This window comes from Choristoneura fumiferana, chromosome 20, assembly GCF_025370935.1.
Source record: "Choristoneura fumiferana chromosome 20, NRCan_CFum_1, whole genome shotgun sequence".
NCBI lineage: Eukaryota > Metazoa > Arthropoda > Insecta > Lepidoptera > Tortricidae > Choristoneura > Choristoneura fumiferana.
In genome coordinates, this window is record NC_133491.1 from 1856045 (window position 1) to 1874003 (window position 17959).

The 17959-nt window shown below is 37.6% G+C and overlaps 2 protein-coding genes across 2 annotated transcripts; one reads left to right on the forward strand and one right to left on the reverse strand.

The window, feature by feature from the left end:
- Positions 1–297: 297 nt before the first annotated feature.
- ATPsynB (ATP synthase subunit b, mitochondrial) lies at positions 298–5636 on the forward strand. The gene is made up of 5 exons (XM_074103514.1): positions 298–414; positions 1350–1494; positions 1927–2125; positions 3989–4177; positions 5395–5636. The coding sequence occupies exons 1-5, from the start codon at positions 387–389 to the stop codon at positions 5569–5571; spliced, it is 738 nt and encodes a 245-aa protein (XP_073959615.1). The 5' UTR covers positions 298–386; the 3' UTR covers positions 5572–5636.
- Positions 5637–11374: 5738 nt separating this feature from the next.
- On the reverse strand, positions 11375–17892 carry Ras64B (ras-like protein 2). The gene is made up of 4 exons (XM_074103515.1): positions 17685–17892; positions 17378–17465; positions 14749–14960; positions 11375–12130 (listed from the first exon to the last, which is right to left on the reverse strand). Exons 1-4 carry the CDS (start codon positions 17787–17789, stop codon positions 11936–11938), a joined length of 600 nt encoding a protein of 199 aa, XP_073959616.1. The 5' UTR covers positions 17790–17892; the 3' UTR covers positions 11375–11935.
- Positions 17893–17959: the final 67 nt, after the last annotated feature.

The following is a 17959-nucleotide window of genomic DNA, read 5'->3' on the forward strand; positions in this document are numbered from 1 at the left end:
GTTACCGTCCGTCCCGCTTGCGCTTATATTATTTAATACGCGAGTGAAAAGGACGGTGCGATACGAACTTCGATTTTCGAGTTTCGTAGTAGCCCCTCTGGACTCATAGAACTTTCCATGTAAAGAATTACTTTCACAATAGAATTTTTATTTTAGTAATACCTTTCGGTAATTAATTCCTTCATTCAGCCACTATCTGACTGAACTGAACGTTGTTGTTTTTTTTTTCAACGAACATTATCGATATAATCGTTGCCGACCTATCTGTCACTTCTATTCTATGAAACGAATTTTATCGATATATAAATTCGCATCACTAGCGCAAAGTACATTTTCGTGGTGGACTGTCGAAAATTTCAAATTATACAATAAATACGCTATAAAATATGCTATCACGCGTAGCTTTGCGTTCAGGTGCGTACAAATTACCTCATAAACTCATATTCATATCTTGGTATGTATTAAAAATATAATAACCTTAACCTCAGTTACGTCGTTTATGTAATCACTGATTTGACAAATGAAGATCGCTTTACCTGCTGATTTTGTAAGAAAAAACATTGTAGCATCAGTTATACGTTTTTATTTGTTTTATAACATGCTAACATGAATATTACTGTTGAAGGTCTTTTGGGGTATAGTTAGGTAAATCGCAAGCATAACCTTCTGTATTGGACTAACTAGACTGACCGGACTACTTATTGGATGTTTTACACATTGTTCTAAATCTAACCCGGTTTAACTGCACATTATCTTCACTGTATTCAATATTCGAGATTGTATTCAACATCCAAATAGTTTTGCAATGGATTCCATCTCATGCTGGTGGTGAGCTGGTGATGAGCAAGCAAGTAAGAGTAAGATGACAGTAGAATCCGGTTATAACGACGGCCAAGGGACCGGTGATATTACGTCGTACTAACCGGACGCCGTACTAAACGAAAGGATGTACTTTCATGGTGGCTCATATTAAAACCAAACATATGCCTATACTTACGTTGCTAAAAACGGTTGGTTAATACGAAGTTGTACTAAACGGACTACACTGCAGATAGTTTGGCTGTTATATGGAATTAATTGTTTTTCTAAGCCCTATATAGTACTGAATGCAATTTGGTAAAGAGTAATGCTATTCAGATGGTAAGAACTTTAAACCGCCAAGCATCCTTTGTATAAGACTAAGTACAAAGTTTCCATTTCATAAAACAAAAATTTTACTTGGGGTGCAGGAGGTAAAGCGTCTATGAAAAGAGGTATTTCTTGAAAAAAATTCTTTCTAGCCTCTTGTACCGAAAATACTGTTGTTAAAGTCATAATATAAAATTAATTCTTAAATATCATAATTCCAGCTGCGGCCCGACAGTCCGCGTCCACGGCGCTGGTGGCCCGTGGCTCCGCTACCGATGTCGCCGGAGTCCGCGATGAAAAGAACTTCCCCAGGCCTGTGCGAGGGGAGCCCGGCAAAGTCAGGCTCGGCTTTGTCCCTGAGGAATGGTAAAAATTAATCATAATAATATCTTGGGACAAATTACACCAATTGACCTAGCCCCAAACTAAGCAAAGCTTATGGGTGCTACAAAACTTATGTTTTTATTTCATATAATTGTATTTAATGTAATTTTGTTCTAATAGACCAGGGATGGGGAAACTTTTTCCTTTGCGTGCCAATATTTTTGGCCATGTTATTTACTGAAATAAAAATATTGATATGTATTTTCTGAAACACTAATTTAGCTATTGCCAATGAGAATGAAATTTTGTAACAATATGAAATCTTCTCTTGATTTTAGTGTGATGGTCGCGGGCCGGATTTCAAGCCTTCGCGGGCCGGAGATGGCCCGCAGGCCGCAGTTTCCCCATCCCTGTAAGAGACATATGATGTCTTCCAATAAATGCTTTTATTATTATGTATTATAAACTTCCCAGGTTCCAGTTCTTCCACTCCAAGACCGGTGTGACCGGCCCATACACCTTCGGAGTGGGTCTGGCCACATACCTGTGCAGCAAGGAGATCTACGTCATGGAGCACGAGTACTACAGCGGGCTGTCACTGCTTGTCATGATCTACGTCGCCGCCAAGAAGCTGGGACCCTCCATCTCTGCTTATTTGGATAAGGAAGTTGATGTAAGTTGATTTTAATAATGAATCGCTTCACATACAGTGTTTCCAGACAATCTATGGGTCATTATTGGAGCATTTTACGTTTTTTCTGCCTCAAATTTTCGTGATCACATTTGTCATGAACGGGGCTGATTATGATGACGGTGAAATTAAGATTGGTTTTTTGGAATCTTTTTATATTTTTTATTTCAATTCCAAAATTTTTTGTTACTTTTACGGTCATCCCGTAAAACCTAAAACCTATATCGAAAATACAAACTGAAATATGGAAAAAATAGAAAAAGATTCCAAAAAAACAATCTTAATTTGATTGCTTAATAACAATATCTCTTGTCCGGGTGAGCGGTTAGTTCCGATGGAGTGCCGAAAAGTTTCTCGATGAGGGCTACGGCATAGATGTCGCTAGTGTCGCTGCTTAAGTGGCTAAATAAGAAACAACACAAGCTGAGATATGAGGTGCATAGGAGAAATTCGTGTCTGTATCGTTGTCCAGCGGTGGTGTAGCGGTATAGCACACGGCACGGAATGCCGAGGACCTGGGTTCGATTCCCAGCGCTGGTCTTATTTTTCTGGTTTTTCTGTGCATATTTCAGTTTGTATTTTCGATATGACGGTGAAAGTTTCAGTTTTGTAGTTGCTGTCTTGGAAAAGTCATTGATATAGAACAAACTGTGAGGGAGTGCTTTGTGTGATTGTGGAAGTCCCTTTATCATTCCTGTGGTCTATGTATTTGTAATATGGTCAACAACTTTTTGTGACTAGTTGCCATGGTAACATCTCCACGGTAACTTCTTAAAAGTATGATTTTATGGGGTACAGTCACCAGCACCAATATCTGACACAACAAGCATGCATAAATATCTGATACGACTCCATTTCTAGGGCCGAAAGGACGTGTCAGATATTTTTCGAGCTCCTCTATGGCAGATATTAATGCTGGTGACTGTACAAATCCTCTAAAAGGCAATCCTCAAGAGTCTAATAGAATTGTAACTAAATGTACTATTGTAAGCAAATGTATCAGTATCACAGATATCTCCTAAGTTATGGGACAAAATAATAAATATTTGAAAGTTGACTGATCCATTAATATTGTTGTGTCTTGTATATTACTTTACAGATAGTTCAACTCAGTTGTGCCCGCGGCCCTATGTGTGCGTGCGCTTGTAAATATACAACTTTCAACGTGACGCGGCAGTCGTCGTCCGAGCAAGACGTGTTCCTATCGCTTTACCCACACAGGGCCGCGCGCACAACTGAGTTGAACTATCTGTACTGTATTCCCTCGGGTACTGTATTTTTTTGGGATAAAAAGTAGCCTATGTCACTCTCTGGCCCATAAACTATCTCTACGCCAAAAATCACGTCGATCCATCGCTCTGTTTCGATGTGAAAGACGGACAAACATACAAACAACACACTTTCGCATTTATTAGTATTAGTATGGATTATTTCTTTATTTTTATATTGCAATTTATAATGTGTTTTATTTGTAATTATATATTTTGTTTTGTTTTGAAAAAAATACTTTCTGCCAAGTTTCTTGCGGCGCATTCCTGGCAATGATGGTCTTTTTTAAAGTGATGACAGTTTAAAAAAGTGACATGTATAAGAACCCTTTGAAGCCTGCTTGCAGAATTAACATTTTTAATAATAATGATGTCATTTGATTCACATTATTATCCGTAGTTTGTCAGTTACAATGTCTTATTTTTATTTTAGTATAAGCACATAATAATGAACTTTAAAAATAATTCAATACAATACCAGCTACGTAATTAAAAAAAAATTAACCAACTTCAAAAAAAGGAGGTTATCAATTCGGCTGTATTTTTGTTTTAATGTATATTCTTTCTCCCCTTCCAGGCAGTTGAAGCCAGCTGGAACGAGGGCCGTGCGGACACCATCAAGTCTCTCGAAGACGCCATCGCCGAGGAGAAGAAATCGCAGTGGCGCGCTGAAGGCCAGGAACTGCTGGTGCAGGCCAAGCGAGAGAATGTGCTGCTGCAGCTAGAAGCTGCTTACCGGGAGCGCCTGATGAATACTTACACTGAGGTAGGGTTAACCTCCTGCGCAAAGAGGGGTGTTAGGCAACCAGATATCCAAGTGGTTGGAGACAGAGAAGGTGCGAGGTTCAATCCACGGCCGGGGCAGATATTTGTATGAACAATACAAATGTTAGTTCTCAGGTCTTGGACGTTTAATATGTCTGTATCTGTCTCTGTTGCCTAGTATCCATAATACAAGCTTTGCTTAATATGGGACAAGTCAATTGGTGTCAATGGGACACAAATAAACTCTAGTAACTTATAAATAAATAAATATTATTTATTTGTTTAAATAAATAAACAAACAGTATTACAATATTATACTAGAGTTTACCCGCGGCTTCGCATGCGTAAACTATTAAATATGGTAGTTACAATTGAAATTCCGGGATTTTACAAAATTCCCCTGGGAAATCCCAAAATTTATATCGTGATCTACATTCAGGTTGTGTTAAGAACAACTGTACAATTTCATGACTCTAAGCCTAGCGGTTGTTAATTCAAGATTTTATCCCTATCCCGTGAGAATATCGGAATAAAAAGTAGCCTATGTGTCATTCCAGATGTCCAGCTACATACCAAATTTCATCGAAATCCGTCCAGCCGTTTTAGCGTGAAGAAGTAACAAACATACACACACACAAACTTTCGCATTTATAACGTTAGTAGGATAAGTTACTACCAGATTCACAATCAACCGCTTTTTAGTAGTAAAACTCCGTGACAAATTTCATGGCAAAGTACTGCGGTGTTTTCTCACCACCTCAGTGTTAGTTTTGAATTCATAGTTGGCGATAGAAAGCGCTGCTGCACACTTACACAATGCCGCCTGGCACGGCTTAGAATGGGACGGGTTCAGAACAAGACGGGGCCCAGTCACGTGTCGTACAGAGCCCCCTTCTGTCATCCCATCATCCCAGCCTATAATGTCCCACTGCTGGGCGCAGGCCTCCTCTTAGACGACGACGACGGTCGAAGACTAGGGGCGTAGTACCCACGCGAGCCCGGTGCGGATTCGGAACTTCACACCATTGAATTGCTTCGCAAGTTTAAGCAGACTCCCCACGAAGTTTTCCTCCAAAGTTTAACGATGATCTACTGCCAATGTAATAAGTGTGTTTACTTAGATCATTTTGAGCACCACAATTGCTGATCCACTTCTGCTGCTGACTGTACCATAGCCCCCTTCTGTATGAAAGCCTAATTAAATAACTCCAATTCCAGGTCAAACGCCGTCTTGACTACCAGCTGGAGAAGTCCAACCTGGAACGCCGCCTGGCCCAGAGGCACATGGTCGACTGGATCGTGACCAACGTGACCAAAGCCATCACCCCTGACCAGGAGAAACAGACCCTGGACCGCTGCATCGCAGACCTGGCCGCACTCGCCCCCAGGAATTAGACTACTAGTGGGAAAGTTATTTATAAACGTGTAAACATTATTAATGAGTAAAGAGATCAGTTAAATTTTGTGTTTTTTTTTAGACGCTGGCATTTAATTAACCGCCAAATTAACACCAATAGCACTAGTAACACCAGTTGAGGGTGCCTCGCGTGGCGGAGCTCCTATTTCGGTGTAGGCACTGGTGGCCCTACAGTCCGAGATAATGAAGAAAAGAAGTCGGATAATTTTTGTTTTAGATAACTTAAGCTTAAACTTGTACTGTGTACTATCTGTGAGATCCTCTAATTGGCGCATATTTTTATACTCCTTTAACCCTTTATAAGGCCCCATTTATTGGAGTATAATACCACAGAATCAAAAGTAGCTATCAAATACATACATACCTGACAAAGAATATTTTTAAAGCTAGTCGTATTTTCAATAATTACAATGGAAATTGTGACGTATTATGAAAGCAATAAGGTTCAGTTTCCAACTCAATGCAAGTGGTCGCTAAATCGCCTCTGCCTTATTAAGGGTTAATAAATAGCAGGAGAGCTCTACACCAAGATCATAAAACAACTAACTTTTGACACTAGTTACCCCAAACTGAGTCGAAGGAGAACCGCGCAGCGGAACTCCTATTTCTGCGTACTCTTTGCCCTCATTTCCATTACTTACTAGTATCGCAGCAGCAGCAGGATATGGCGCTTCTTTATGTATTGCTGTCACTTTATTACCCATACCGCAATAAGACATTTTGTTTTTTTTTTTGATTTTGATCGATCACTACGTGTTTCTCGATTGATTTTATTTATTACTTTACAACTAAACTCTGAGAGACTCGCCGCTCATTTATTAATTTATGCGACATTAATGTGATGCCGTCTCTGTTTATTAAGACAAAACAGACAGAGACAGCATCACAGATATCTAGCACATAAAATATATCAATGAAGGTTGAACCAGGGGGTAAATCTAAGGATAAATAAATGAAGTCGCATGGATGTTACCGTGTTTATTAGGTAATACAATACATTAGCTGGACAACATTAACGTTAAGTGGCGGCGGGGCCGCGTTAAAGCTTAATTTTGATTTTAATTAAGATACACAATTCCAAGGACGAGCTAAGATTTTGGGGTCATAGGTTCTCAACATAGCCGGTAACGCCCCCTAGTGGGTGTTGAAGGCTTTCAAGGAGGTAATGGCTATAGACCTTATATCGAGATAGACGAAAAGAGCGCCAAACTGTATGAGAACCTAGCGTGTCGAATTTTTCGTCCCTACGATGACGTCACGAGCGAGACTTAGTGATGGGAAATCAAGACCGCACGGTACCGATTCAAAGGCGTTTTTCAATTCGCATCGCGCATTTAGGTCGGACGAAACTTTGACCGTGGATCAAACTTTTTACACGCAAGGTAGGTAAACTCTTACCCCCTTATTCATAAAACTTAACAAGCCTATGTTAACTAACAAATGCTTTGTCCCTTTCTAACAAATACAAATGCCGAAGTGACAGATAAGGACTTTAACTTTAACTAAAATAGGTTTGATTGTCGTTTATGAATAAGGGGGTTAAGGTCTATCTCGATATAAGGTCTGTGATAATGGCAAAAGAACGCTCAGAGAAATTTACAGGTGGATCACAAATATAAGTTACATCAGCAATCTTCGTCTGGGCAGACGAGTATAGGTAAATCGCCGTAAGTTCGACCGTAGAACCTTTTCACAATAAATATCCCAGTGGTTTCCTTGATGAAAACAATGATGGCTTACTGAGACTAGGTTGTACTGCAGGTCGTGCTTACGGTGGTTTACCTATAATGACAAATGCCGAACTAAAAGAGTCCCCCGCAAGCTCGCATCCCCATAGGTACAAACGTAGTTTCGTTCTAATTTATAAGCAGCATCTTATTAAATGTAACAGAATAAAATCACATTAATAAGTTTTGTATGAGATACGGAAATTTTTATTGTTTTTTTTTTTCCTTTACATTTTAACCAAAACTAATTATAAACATCGTTATGGCTGCTCTCATTATAGTTGCAAAGTTGCGTTTTGACCGTAGTGCTGTTTGTAAATTAGAACTAAACTTCGTTTTTATGGGGACGCGAGCTTGGGGGGGACTCTTAACCGAACGTAAGCACTAATCCAATAAAATCTAGTGCACTAAACGCGAGGTAAAGTAGATGCAATGAAGTAAACGAGAATCGTTTCTTTACATCTTTTCATTTGGCGTCTGCAAATTTGTCGCTTATATCCGATTAAATTAAGGTGTATAAAAAATACGTAAGCGCCATGTTATTTTATATATTGCAATTTACGTGCAACTAATATTTCTGCATGCACAAGCAACCTTTTAGCTCGTCTATAGAATCTAGCGTGTTTTGGATTATTTTACAAATTCTTTATGTAAACAATGAAAAATAGGCGCGTCGTGGTAAAACATGGTATATTTTGCATTAACGTGTACTTCAAATATGGAGACTGTCAATTTTCACAATGCGCCATTTTTTAGTTTCATGTTCGTCACTTAATCTGTATTTATCCGATTTAGATATAATATTTTGCTCATATAAAGAGTATGAAATAATCATCCTTCTAGGGCACTATTCGGTAGGGTCTAAGCGCCATAAAACTAAGCACCTCTCATTCTGACACATTACGCATAAAGCGCCACAGAAAGTAAATAAACATAATGCGCTGATGCAGGTCTTCACCATATTCTAAATAGGGTCCTATAGATTTTTGCACTGGATACTGAAATGCGTTTATTGTACTTACGTTAAATTAACGTATTGATTACATCACAACATAAAAAATACTGCATGACAAGGTGTCAACACTTACGCTTATTTACCAAGAGTTTTGGCAAACTAATACCGGTATTTGATTCTGTTGATGCGTCACCGCCGTAAGGTGTATCCGCCATAGCCATACAGCTTACAAAAAAGCAACATTTCTAATGTAATACATACATACATTTATTAACACACTACTATTTAAATATCCTTTCAGATTGTTAATATGTAAAAGCTACTTACAATACATTAAAATCATTGTAAATTGTATCAAAACCTGTGCACCACAAAATGACGCGTAGCAAAAAGGCGTAAGAACCAATACCATGATATAAAAATATATAGTATATCTCTTTAAAAAGTAACATACACTACAAAATGTGCTGTCTATAATGACGTAGTTATAACTGTGCTTCGAATAGAAAGTGTCGATTTTCTGATATGACATTAACAGTTCGCGTACTTGTGTAAACAGAAGGCTAAGAGAGGGACAGGGACACTAAGCGACAGTGATGAAAGAAAGTCGTCCCAACTCATCACCATATCGTTTATAACATATACCGTATAATAAACTATAAAAGTGACAATTACATACAAGTGTCGCTTATTATCGGAGTTGAATAAAGTCGTAAGCGCCGTTCGGTAATTTAAAATTTACAAATAAAAAATCTTTAAATTGCAAATATTAAAAATATGAAAGCATAAAAAGCCTTAAACATGGGCTCCTAAGCACAATCACTTTCTATTCAACGAACACATCGAATTACAAGCTAACTAATATTAAATATCGACAAAATGTTAATAACAAAATATATATAAATTAGTATTTGGTTTCCAAACGTCTAGGACTACATCCAAGATTTGTGTTACATTATTTATGTAAAGCTACTACACAAGGAAGGTGTTCATAGATGATATGGTCACTATGTTCTTTTTTAATAAACGAGAGCTACCGTTTTTGTGCTACAGTTGGCGCCACTGTCGAGTACGATACTGGAGTATAGCTGTCAAAGTTCGTTAGAGCCACAGTCCCATTTTGTTCGTAAAAAAAAAATACAAGCTTTTTTGCTGATTGCGCTTGTATTGTCATCCAACCTATATATGTATACCAAGTTCAAATTCTATCTGACCATTGGAAGTGGATGAACTGAGAAGATTTGAAGCAAACCATGAAACATACGAGTTGACGTTAAATAAAAGCTTGTAAAAAAGGACATTACTTTCCGAAAGATGAAACTCAGAATTTCAAAGTGACCATTTTCTATTCAACAATAACTTGTTATTCTTACTCTTAAGGCTATTCTTATTATGTAGTTGGCAGTATTAAAAGAATTTTAATTCAATATTTTAAAAACATTAATTCGTTTCTGAGACCAGGGATTTTATCCCATACACAGAAATACTCCAAAGAGTATAAACTCTTGTACACAGATTGCTAAGCTAAGTTGATATAGTTAGCACCTTTTTATATTGGGCTATATGTATACGGTCCAAATCAGAACAAATCAGGCATTTTATAATAGTGACGATATGTATCTATGACATATCTATTGTCAAGCAAACACAGTATAATGCCAAATTGACAAAAGTAAACATTCACACAAGTAAAATTCATAAAAAATATTGATTTTTCGACTTGTGTTGTGATATGAAGCCTGTTTTTATTTAAGAGTACATTTAGTGCCGTATGCATACATTCATAGCAAAAGAACTGAAATATTAAAGCCTTAAATTTAAAGCAATATTTGGTGTTATTTTTTTTCTTTTAGAAGAAAAAGTCAAAGCATGGCACTAGAACGAAGTTATACAGCACCAGAAAATAATGTGGGAAAAATCAACAACTTAAAAGAAGCAGATGCAGCCACAATGTCTGCTAACTCAAATACTTATTTTTTTATATAGCATGCATCTGTATTCCATGTGTCAACAAAAAGTAACTATCCAATAATAAAGCTTGAAAAACAACCTAAACAAATAAAAATAAATACCTTATGCATAGGTCTAAATAACCTATGTTAAAAAAATGTAAAGACAGAGTAGCAAAATGAATCTCACTGAACAAAATAATAAATATTTAATATTGTGATATAAAAATATCTTTCACATGTTCAGAATCAAAGGCATAGACTAAGACGTCTATGGTTTGGCCCAATTTAGTTAAATTTGGTAACACTGGTATAACATATAAATACACATCCCATCTCTAGGAGGCAGTTTTTTTAACTCACACATATGCTTTAAACAAGCTTTAGTGCGCTTTCAGTGAACCAATTTAGCTAAATTGAGTTTTATTTTTAACAATAGGTCTACTATAAGCTAATATTGCCATGTCCACATCGTCTACAGGTTGGTACAATTTTACGACAAGGATCTACCCTAAAGAGTCTCTTTTGTCGGTTAAGAATAATATACCCTAAGAAGCACGCATGAGGTTTTTCTAAAATTCCAACGTTTAATAAAATCGCAACAAAAAATGATAAGAACGTCAAAAAACTGAATATTCAAAATTCCATTGTACCTATATGAGAATTTACTTAAGCGACTATTTTTATTGTAACGAAAATTGCAGACAAGTGCAGTGTAAACGTTCCAGCTCTAGCAGCTACTTTTATTTTATAACGACTATATCCGCATAGATTTCGCCTGTCATTATCAATTGGGAACTATACAATTCCGAGATTAAGGGGCTGTTTCACCATCCATTGATTAGCGTTAACCGACGGTTAAATGTGATGCCGTCTCCGTCTATTCGAACAAAACAAATAGAGACGGCATCACACCTAACCGCCAGTTAACACTAATCAATGGATGGTGAAACAGCCTCTAAAAGTATTTTATGTAACAGTTTTTAATGATTCACGGTTAAATAATCCGATGTTGCTACGGGGTATAGGCTGCGGAAACATAGACCATGATACGTTTAATGAGCTGCCGCTCGACGAATCTAGAGATAGGTAAATCTGGATCTGAAGATTCAAAAGAGGCAGATCCTCAAGCGGATCTGAATCCCTTATCGACTCCGGGAATTACTAACTCCGACCAACCTATTGGATCGAGCGACTAGCGATCAGCGATTCAGCACTCACTTCACTTTCGTTCAATCACGTCGGATCGGATCGGATATGTGCCGTCCCGCTCACGCTAATAGCATTTATCACGAGAGGAAGAGGGATAGCATGATACCAATTTCAGAACCGCTCGGAGTCGAGATTGCCCATGTCTAGACGAATCTACTGGCGCCATGACCTAGCCTAGTGGTTAGAAAACCTGACTACGAAGCTGGAGGTCCCGGGTTCGTCCCCTGGTCGGGGCAGATATTTGTATGAATAATACGGGTGTTTGTTCTCGAGCCTTGGGTGTTTAATATGTATTTAAGTATGTATTAATCTATATAAGTATTTTTATCCTTTGTCTTTAGTACCCATAGTACATAGCTTTGCTTAATTTGGGACAAGGTCAATTGGTGTTGATCGGATTGTCCATGATATTTATTTATTATTCTCTAAGGTTCCCTCGTTTTGACACTGTGGACCGGCAAGCACTTACAGTAGACCCCCAGCACCAAGCTTATGTACGTTACAAGAGCACGCAAGTCCGTTTCTTGCGGCCGCTTTCCGCCTTGATATGCACTCGTTCCGCCTCCTGGAACCGCCTGACCAGCCGCACCAGTTCGTGGAAGGCTTGGTCGACGTTCATACGGGCTTTGGCACTGCACTCTATGTACGGGACCTTCAGTTGACGGGATAGCGCTTGTGCCTCGTCTAGAGATACCTGGGAATAAAATAGTTATTATTAATATTGTACAGCCGAAATTAGTACTTAGTAGTAATTTGGACTGCCCAAACAAAAAGAGTATTTACACTAGAGTTAATTTTAGCTTTTTTTTATAAATAGTCGGGGATAGTGCAAATCTGCTTATGTACCATACGTAGATATCGCGCATCTCCACTATGTACATAGTGTAAACGTAGTGTATATATATTGTTGTGAATATATATTACAGGGGATGGTTTCAACTTCATATTTTGTTTTATTTGGGAGCGCCAAAGTTCGCATAATTTTCGCAAGTCGTACCGTAATTTCTGTCCGAATCATCGTTTGTCATAATTTTCTGAGTTTTTTAAAATGGTCATTCAATAACAATTGTGAATTGGATTCAGAGAAAAAAAGAATTATGACAAACGATCATTCTGACAAACATTACCTTCGGACTTGCGATAAGTATGCGAGCCGATATGGACCCATTTTATTTCAACGATAATTCGATTAAAAAAAATGGAAGTTGGTTAAATTTGTCAGTTATGCGTATTAGCGATATCCTCGACGATATAAGTATTTGAGTGAAATTTAGCATTTACTCGATAAATTGATAAGTTTCTTGGCTCTAATAAAGTAAATATCAATTTTATTTAACGTGGAATAACAGCCTAAGTAAACAGGTAGAGGACTATATATTATATCTAGACGACCGGATGGCCAAGTGGTTAGAGAACCTGACTGATTGTATGAATAATTCGAATGTTTGTTCTCGGGTCTTGGGTGTTTAATATGTATTTAAGCATGTATTTATCTATATAAGTATGTTTATCCGTTGTCTGGTATCCATAGTACAAGCTTTGCTTAGTTTGGGACTAGGTCAATTGGTGTCAAGTGTCCCATGATATTTATTTATATTTATTTATTTATATATATATACCTAGTGCCATCCACGAAGACGCATGCGTGATTTTGTCAAAATTACACAGTAATGAAATTGTGATAAGAACCACGGCACGCGTCATCGTGAATGACTCTACCTATACGATGCCAATTTTTCCCGAAAGCACATGATTCCTGTTTCGCGTTTGGTCCTAAAACTTTAATTTATCGCCAAAACTCGTTAAAAATTAATGTGCAGACGAAGACAAGCAGTGGCGTGCCGCCGAAACAACTAGATTTCCACTGGTTCACCTAAAGTTTTATGTGACGTTAGTGAAGGTAAAATAATGATATATTACTAGCTTTTGCCTCCGGCTTCGTCCGCGTGGGATTCGGTTATCGCGCGCTGTTCCTCCGGGAACAGTGGCGTAGCGTGGACTAATGTAGACGTGGGCGAAGTCGTATCAGCGAGGCCTCGTGAGGCCCTTTTAAGTGCGAGACCGTGGGCGAGGGCCCACTCCGCCCACGCCTAGCTACGCCACTGCTCGGGAACTATGCATTTTTCCGGGATAAAAAGTAGCCTATGTCACTCTCTGGCCCATAAACTATCTCTATGCCAAAAAATACGTTGATCCGTCGCTCCGTTTCGACGTGAAAGACGGACTTTCGCATTTATAATATTAGTATGGATACCACAGCCACTTTTCATTCTCATTTCTGATTTGATCCCGCCGAACTACTACAAGCATAGCTCTTCTCAATTCTAGTTCTTAAGTGACTAACTAAACTACCTGCTAAGGACAAATGGTATGACGTATTTTCGGACTGTCCAAGGAAAACAAAACTGTATTTACAACCTTCCAATCACATGGTGTTTGTTTACGATGTATGACTCTGAAATCGTGTCACACTGACCAATACAGGTAAATGACTTATAACAATAAACCCCAGAAAACGTTACACGTTACGTCCAAAAATACAGGTGAACCCAAAATGATACCAGATTTTTTCAACGTGATTTCACGTGGGTCCATGTCGGATTGGGAACTCCACACACACCATTAAATTTCTTCACAGGTTTGTGCAGTTTTCCTCGCGATATTTTCCGTCACTGCAAATCTCACGATATATTTCAAATGTAATTTAGCACATGAATTTCGAAAAACACAGAGCTGCAAGCCCGGATTTGAACCCAAGATCCTGTACTTATGGTTAAAGAACTTTATTTCTCAAAGAAATTTACATTTCACTTATTGAGAAAATGCTTAAACATACAGTATCAGCGAGCACCGAACGAAGAATAATCGAGAAAAACAATGCAACCTTGTTTACTTGAGAGACCATAATTATGTTAAACCATTGGGCCACTATGGCTTCCTGTAGTGGTGTTAGTTTTTTTTTTAATGGTTTTCACTCTTGCCCTTTGTTTAATTTAATTATATAGAAATTTGCTTCCTGAGCGTCAATTATTAATTATTATTGTGTAATTAATTGAATCAGGCATTATAATTTATAATATCTGGTGGCATGATGAATGGCTCTGTTGCTCTGAGGATGAAACCTGGTTAAGTTCGAAACGCGTCAGTGTACTGTGGTGGTGGTGATAGTTGGGTTTGCGTGATTTGTGTGTATTATTGAAGTGATGAACATACATTTGTTGCATATACGTAACTATCTTAGGGTCGGGGGTGAGCAAAAGTTGTTTAGTTCCATTATTACTATGAAAAAAAAAACTTTTAATCAATACTCACAACTCTCTGGACCTCCAAATCAGCCTTGTTCCCGACCATGAGCATAGGAAACTCGTCCCGGTCCTTCACACGGAGGATCTGCTTGTGGAACTTGTAGAGTTCGTCGAAGCTGGCATGTTCGGCCACCGAGAACACGAGCAGGAAGCCTTCCCCAGAACGCATGTACTGCTCCCGCATTGCTGAGAACTCCTCCTGCCCCGCTGTGTCCAGGACTGAGGGAGACAATAGTGGAGTTAGAGAAACCAATACAGTACGCTTTTAGGATGTATAGTAGAAAAAACCGGCCAAGAGCGTGTCGGACACGCCCGAAATAGGGTTCCATAGCCATTACGAAAAAAATAAGCAATATTTTACTAAGGATTTCGTATTTTGTACGGAATATTCCAAGTTTAGGTATATTTTATACCTTAGGCTGCTATTTACTCTTAAACTACCAATAATTTACATATATATTCGTGCAAAATTACAGCTTTCTAGCATTGATAGTCCCTGAGCAAAGCCGCGGACGGACAGACATGGCGAAACTATAAGGGCTCCGTTTTTGCCATTTTGGCTACAGAACCCTAAAAAACTATTAGATTTTTCTAAGGGTCTCCCCACATCTATCCACGTGGAATCGGCTTAAGCCGACCAAAGAATGCTTTATGTCCACGCAATAAGAGCGAAAAAGACGTCTTCCCGTCAGTAAACGTCGTTTCGCGTCGGCCGAGCCGATCGACGTCTTTTTCGCTCTTATTGCGTGGACATAAAGAGGTTTTGTTCATCTAAAGCCGGTTTTGTGTCGATAGATTTGGGGAGACTTCAACTTCTAAAGTCTCGATTTCGTAAGTTGCGGTCTTAGAAAAGTCGTTGGTACAGTCACCTGCATTAATATCTGCCACAACGGAAGGTACAAAAATATTTAACACATCCTACCAGGCCTAGAAATACAGTTGTTAATAAGGTAGTACTGTGTTAAAAATAAAGTTGTCTTAAATACTTGTGATGTATAGATATCATTTACTAATATTGTAAATCTGTTTAAAAAAAATATACCTTGTTGAGTTTCTTGCCGGATTCTTCTCAACAGAGGTTTTTCCGAACCGGTGGTAGATTTTTTTTGACATTCATAAGTGCTTGTTATAGCCTAAATTGAATAAAGATATTTTGACTTTGACTTTGAATGCTTTGTTGTGTCAGATATTGCTGCTGGTGACTGTACAAACATTAACATAGGTAGGTACTTGATGTAATGACACAAAGTGTGATAGGGTTTTGATCTCTTTTAATCTATTTAAAAAAATGAGGAGGTTCTCAATTTGACAGTTTTAATATGTTTACATTCTATTCTATACTAGCTCATCTTGAGCTTGGGATAGCAAGTAGCATATGTGATGCTAGCTTTTTTTATTCAATTTGTATCAAGAATATTAAATCTTTGAAATCAAAAAGTACCTTTACTTGTAACAGAGCATTTTGTTATCATTTATCAAGTCATCTTAACTTAACAATGATTAGATAACAGTTTATCACATGTCAAATGCAATAAGATACTGTAACTATAAATACATTGTTTTACCTCATTTTGTTTATTGTAATGATAATGTATATTGCATTATGTAAGTCAGCAGAAAACACGCACATTCAGTGTTGTACTGACTCAATTTGAAATAATTTAATTTTTAAACTATACCTAGTTGTTTTGGTGCAAAAAGTTTATTATTAAAATGTCATTATTTCGAATTGAGTCAGTACAATTCTAAAGGTGCAACTACAAAATATTTGGGCAATAATTCAGAAGGGAATATGTAATTTTCTAACTTGTCATAAACTGACAAACCAACATGGAAATAAATACCTACTACCGTTTAGCATAAAATGAAAATAGTACCAATAATATTTACTTATAGGAAGTAAAATTAATGTGTATTCTAGTTTCCTCTGTCTCAAATAGTACTAAATTTACACATAAAAATAGAAAAAGATTAAAAAAAAAATTAACCCCTTAATTAATAATATTACGGTAGAGGTGATTCAGCGACCACATGCATTGATTTGGAAATTCAACCTTATTGTTTTAGTAATAAGTTACAATATTCATTGTAATTATTGAAAATACTACTACTACCTTTAAAAATACTACTACTACTAATACTACTAGCTTTAAAAATATCCATTGCCAGGTATGTATTCGATAGCTGCTTTTGATTCTGTTGTACAGTTGTACTATACTCCAATAGATGGGGCCTTATTAAGGGGTTAAATTTATAAGGGTTAAATTTTGCACAGACACAAGCATAAAGCAAAGGCATTACTTTCTTTGTTGCTGTAATTTAAATCACCCCATTTTTTTTAAGAAGCCTGTTTAGTGCCCCACTGCTGGGTAAAGGCCTCCACCCCAGTTAATTAAAATTTATTTTGTAATAAAGTTAGCATAAATTGATTTCAACAAAAACAAAAGTTTTCAAGTTATTATACTTATTTATTTTTAAGTTGACACAAGGAACTAAGTCAACATCAAACTACTTAAGTTCTGCCCACAAAAATACCTGCATATTATATTGAGAATAGCCATGACACACAACACAGCCCATGTCCGCCCAAACACTATGCAGTAAAAAAAAAACTTAGACCATAAATATTAACTTACTGTCCAATTTAGCGGGAATATCGTCTATCACGCATTGCTTTGTGTAGCTGTCTTCGATGGTAGGATCGTAATCTGTTACAAAATAGCTCTGAAACAGAAAAGCAACACTAAAACACCACTTGTAGCAGTGGGCGGCGTCTTTGAAGACAGACCTTGACACACACTTTGTGTCATAACTACGTGAATTGGGGCAAAATTTAGACTTTTAAGTACCAGATATGTAGATCATGAGTCAAAGCTGCAGAGCAATTTCTAAGAAAAATAAATATACGCTCGAAGGCCTTGATTAACCTATTAAGGACAATACCTGAATGAACTGTATAGTGATAGCACTTTTTCCTACACCACCGCCTCCCACGACGACTAGTTTGTACGTCTGCGCTTGATTTGGTCTATCTCCTGGCCGCGACATTTTGTAAAATGGTTAGAAAACAAGTATTTTAATACAAATCTAGTCCAAATAGATGGCTCTCTGACGGTCACGGATGACACCAGATGACACAAGCGACGGAATTTACCTATTTGACAGTTGACCGTAATCAGCAGGGCTACTTACTTACTACGAAATTCTAAAATCGAAGT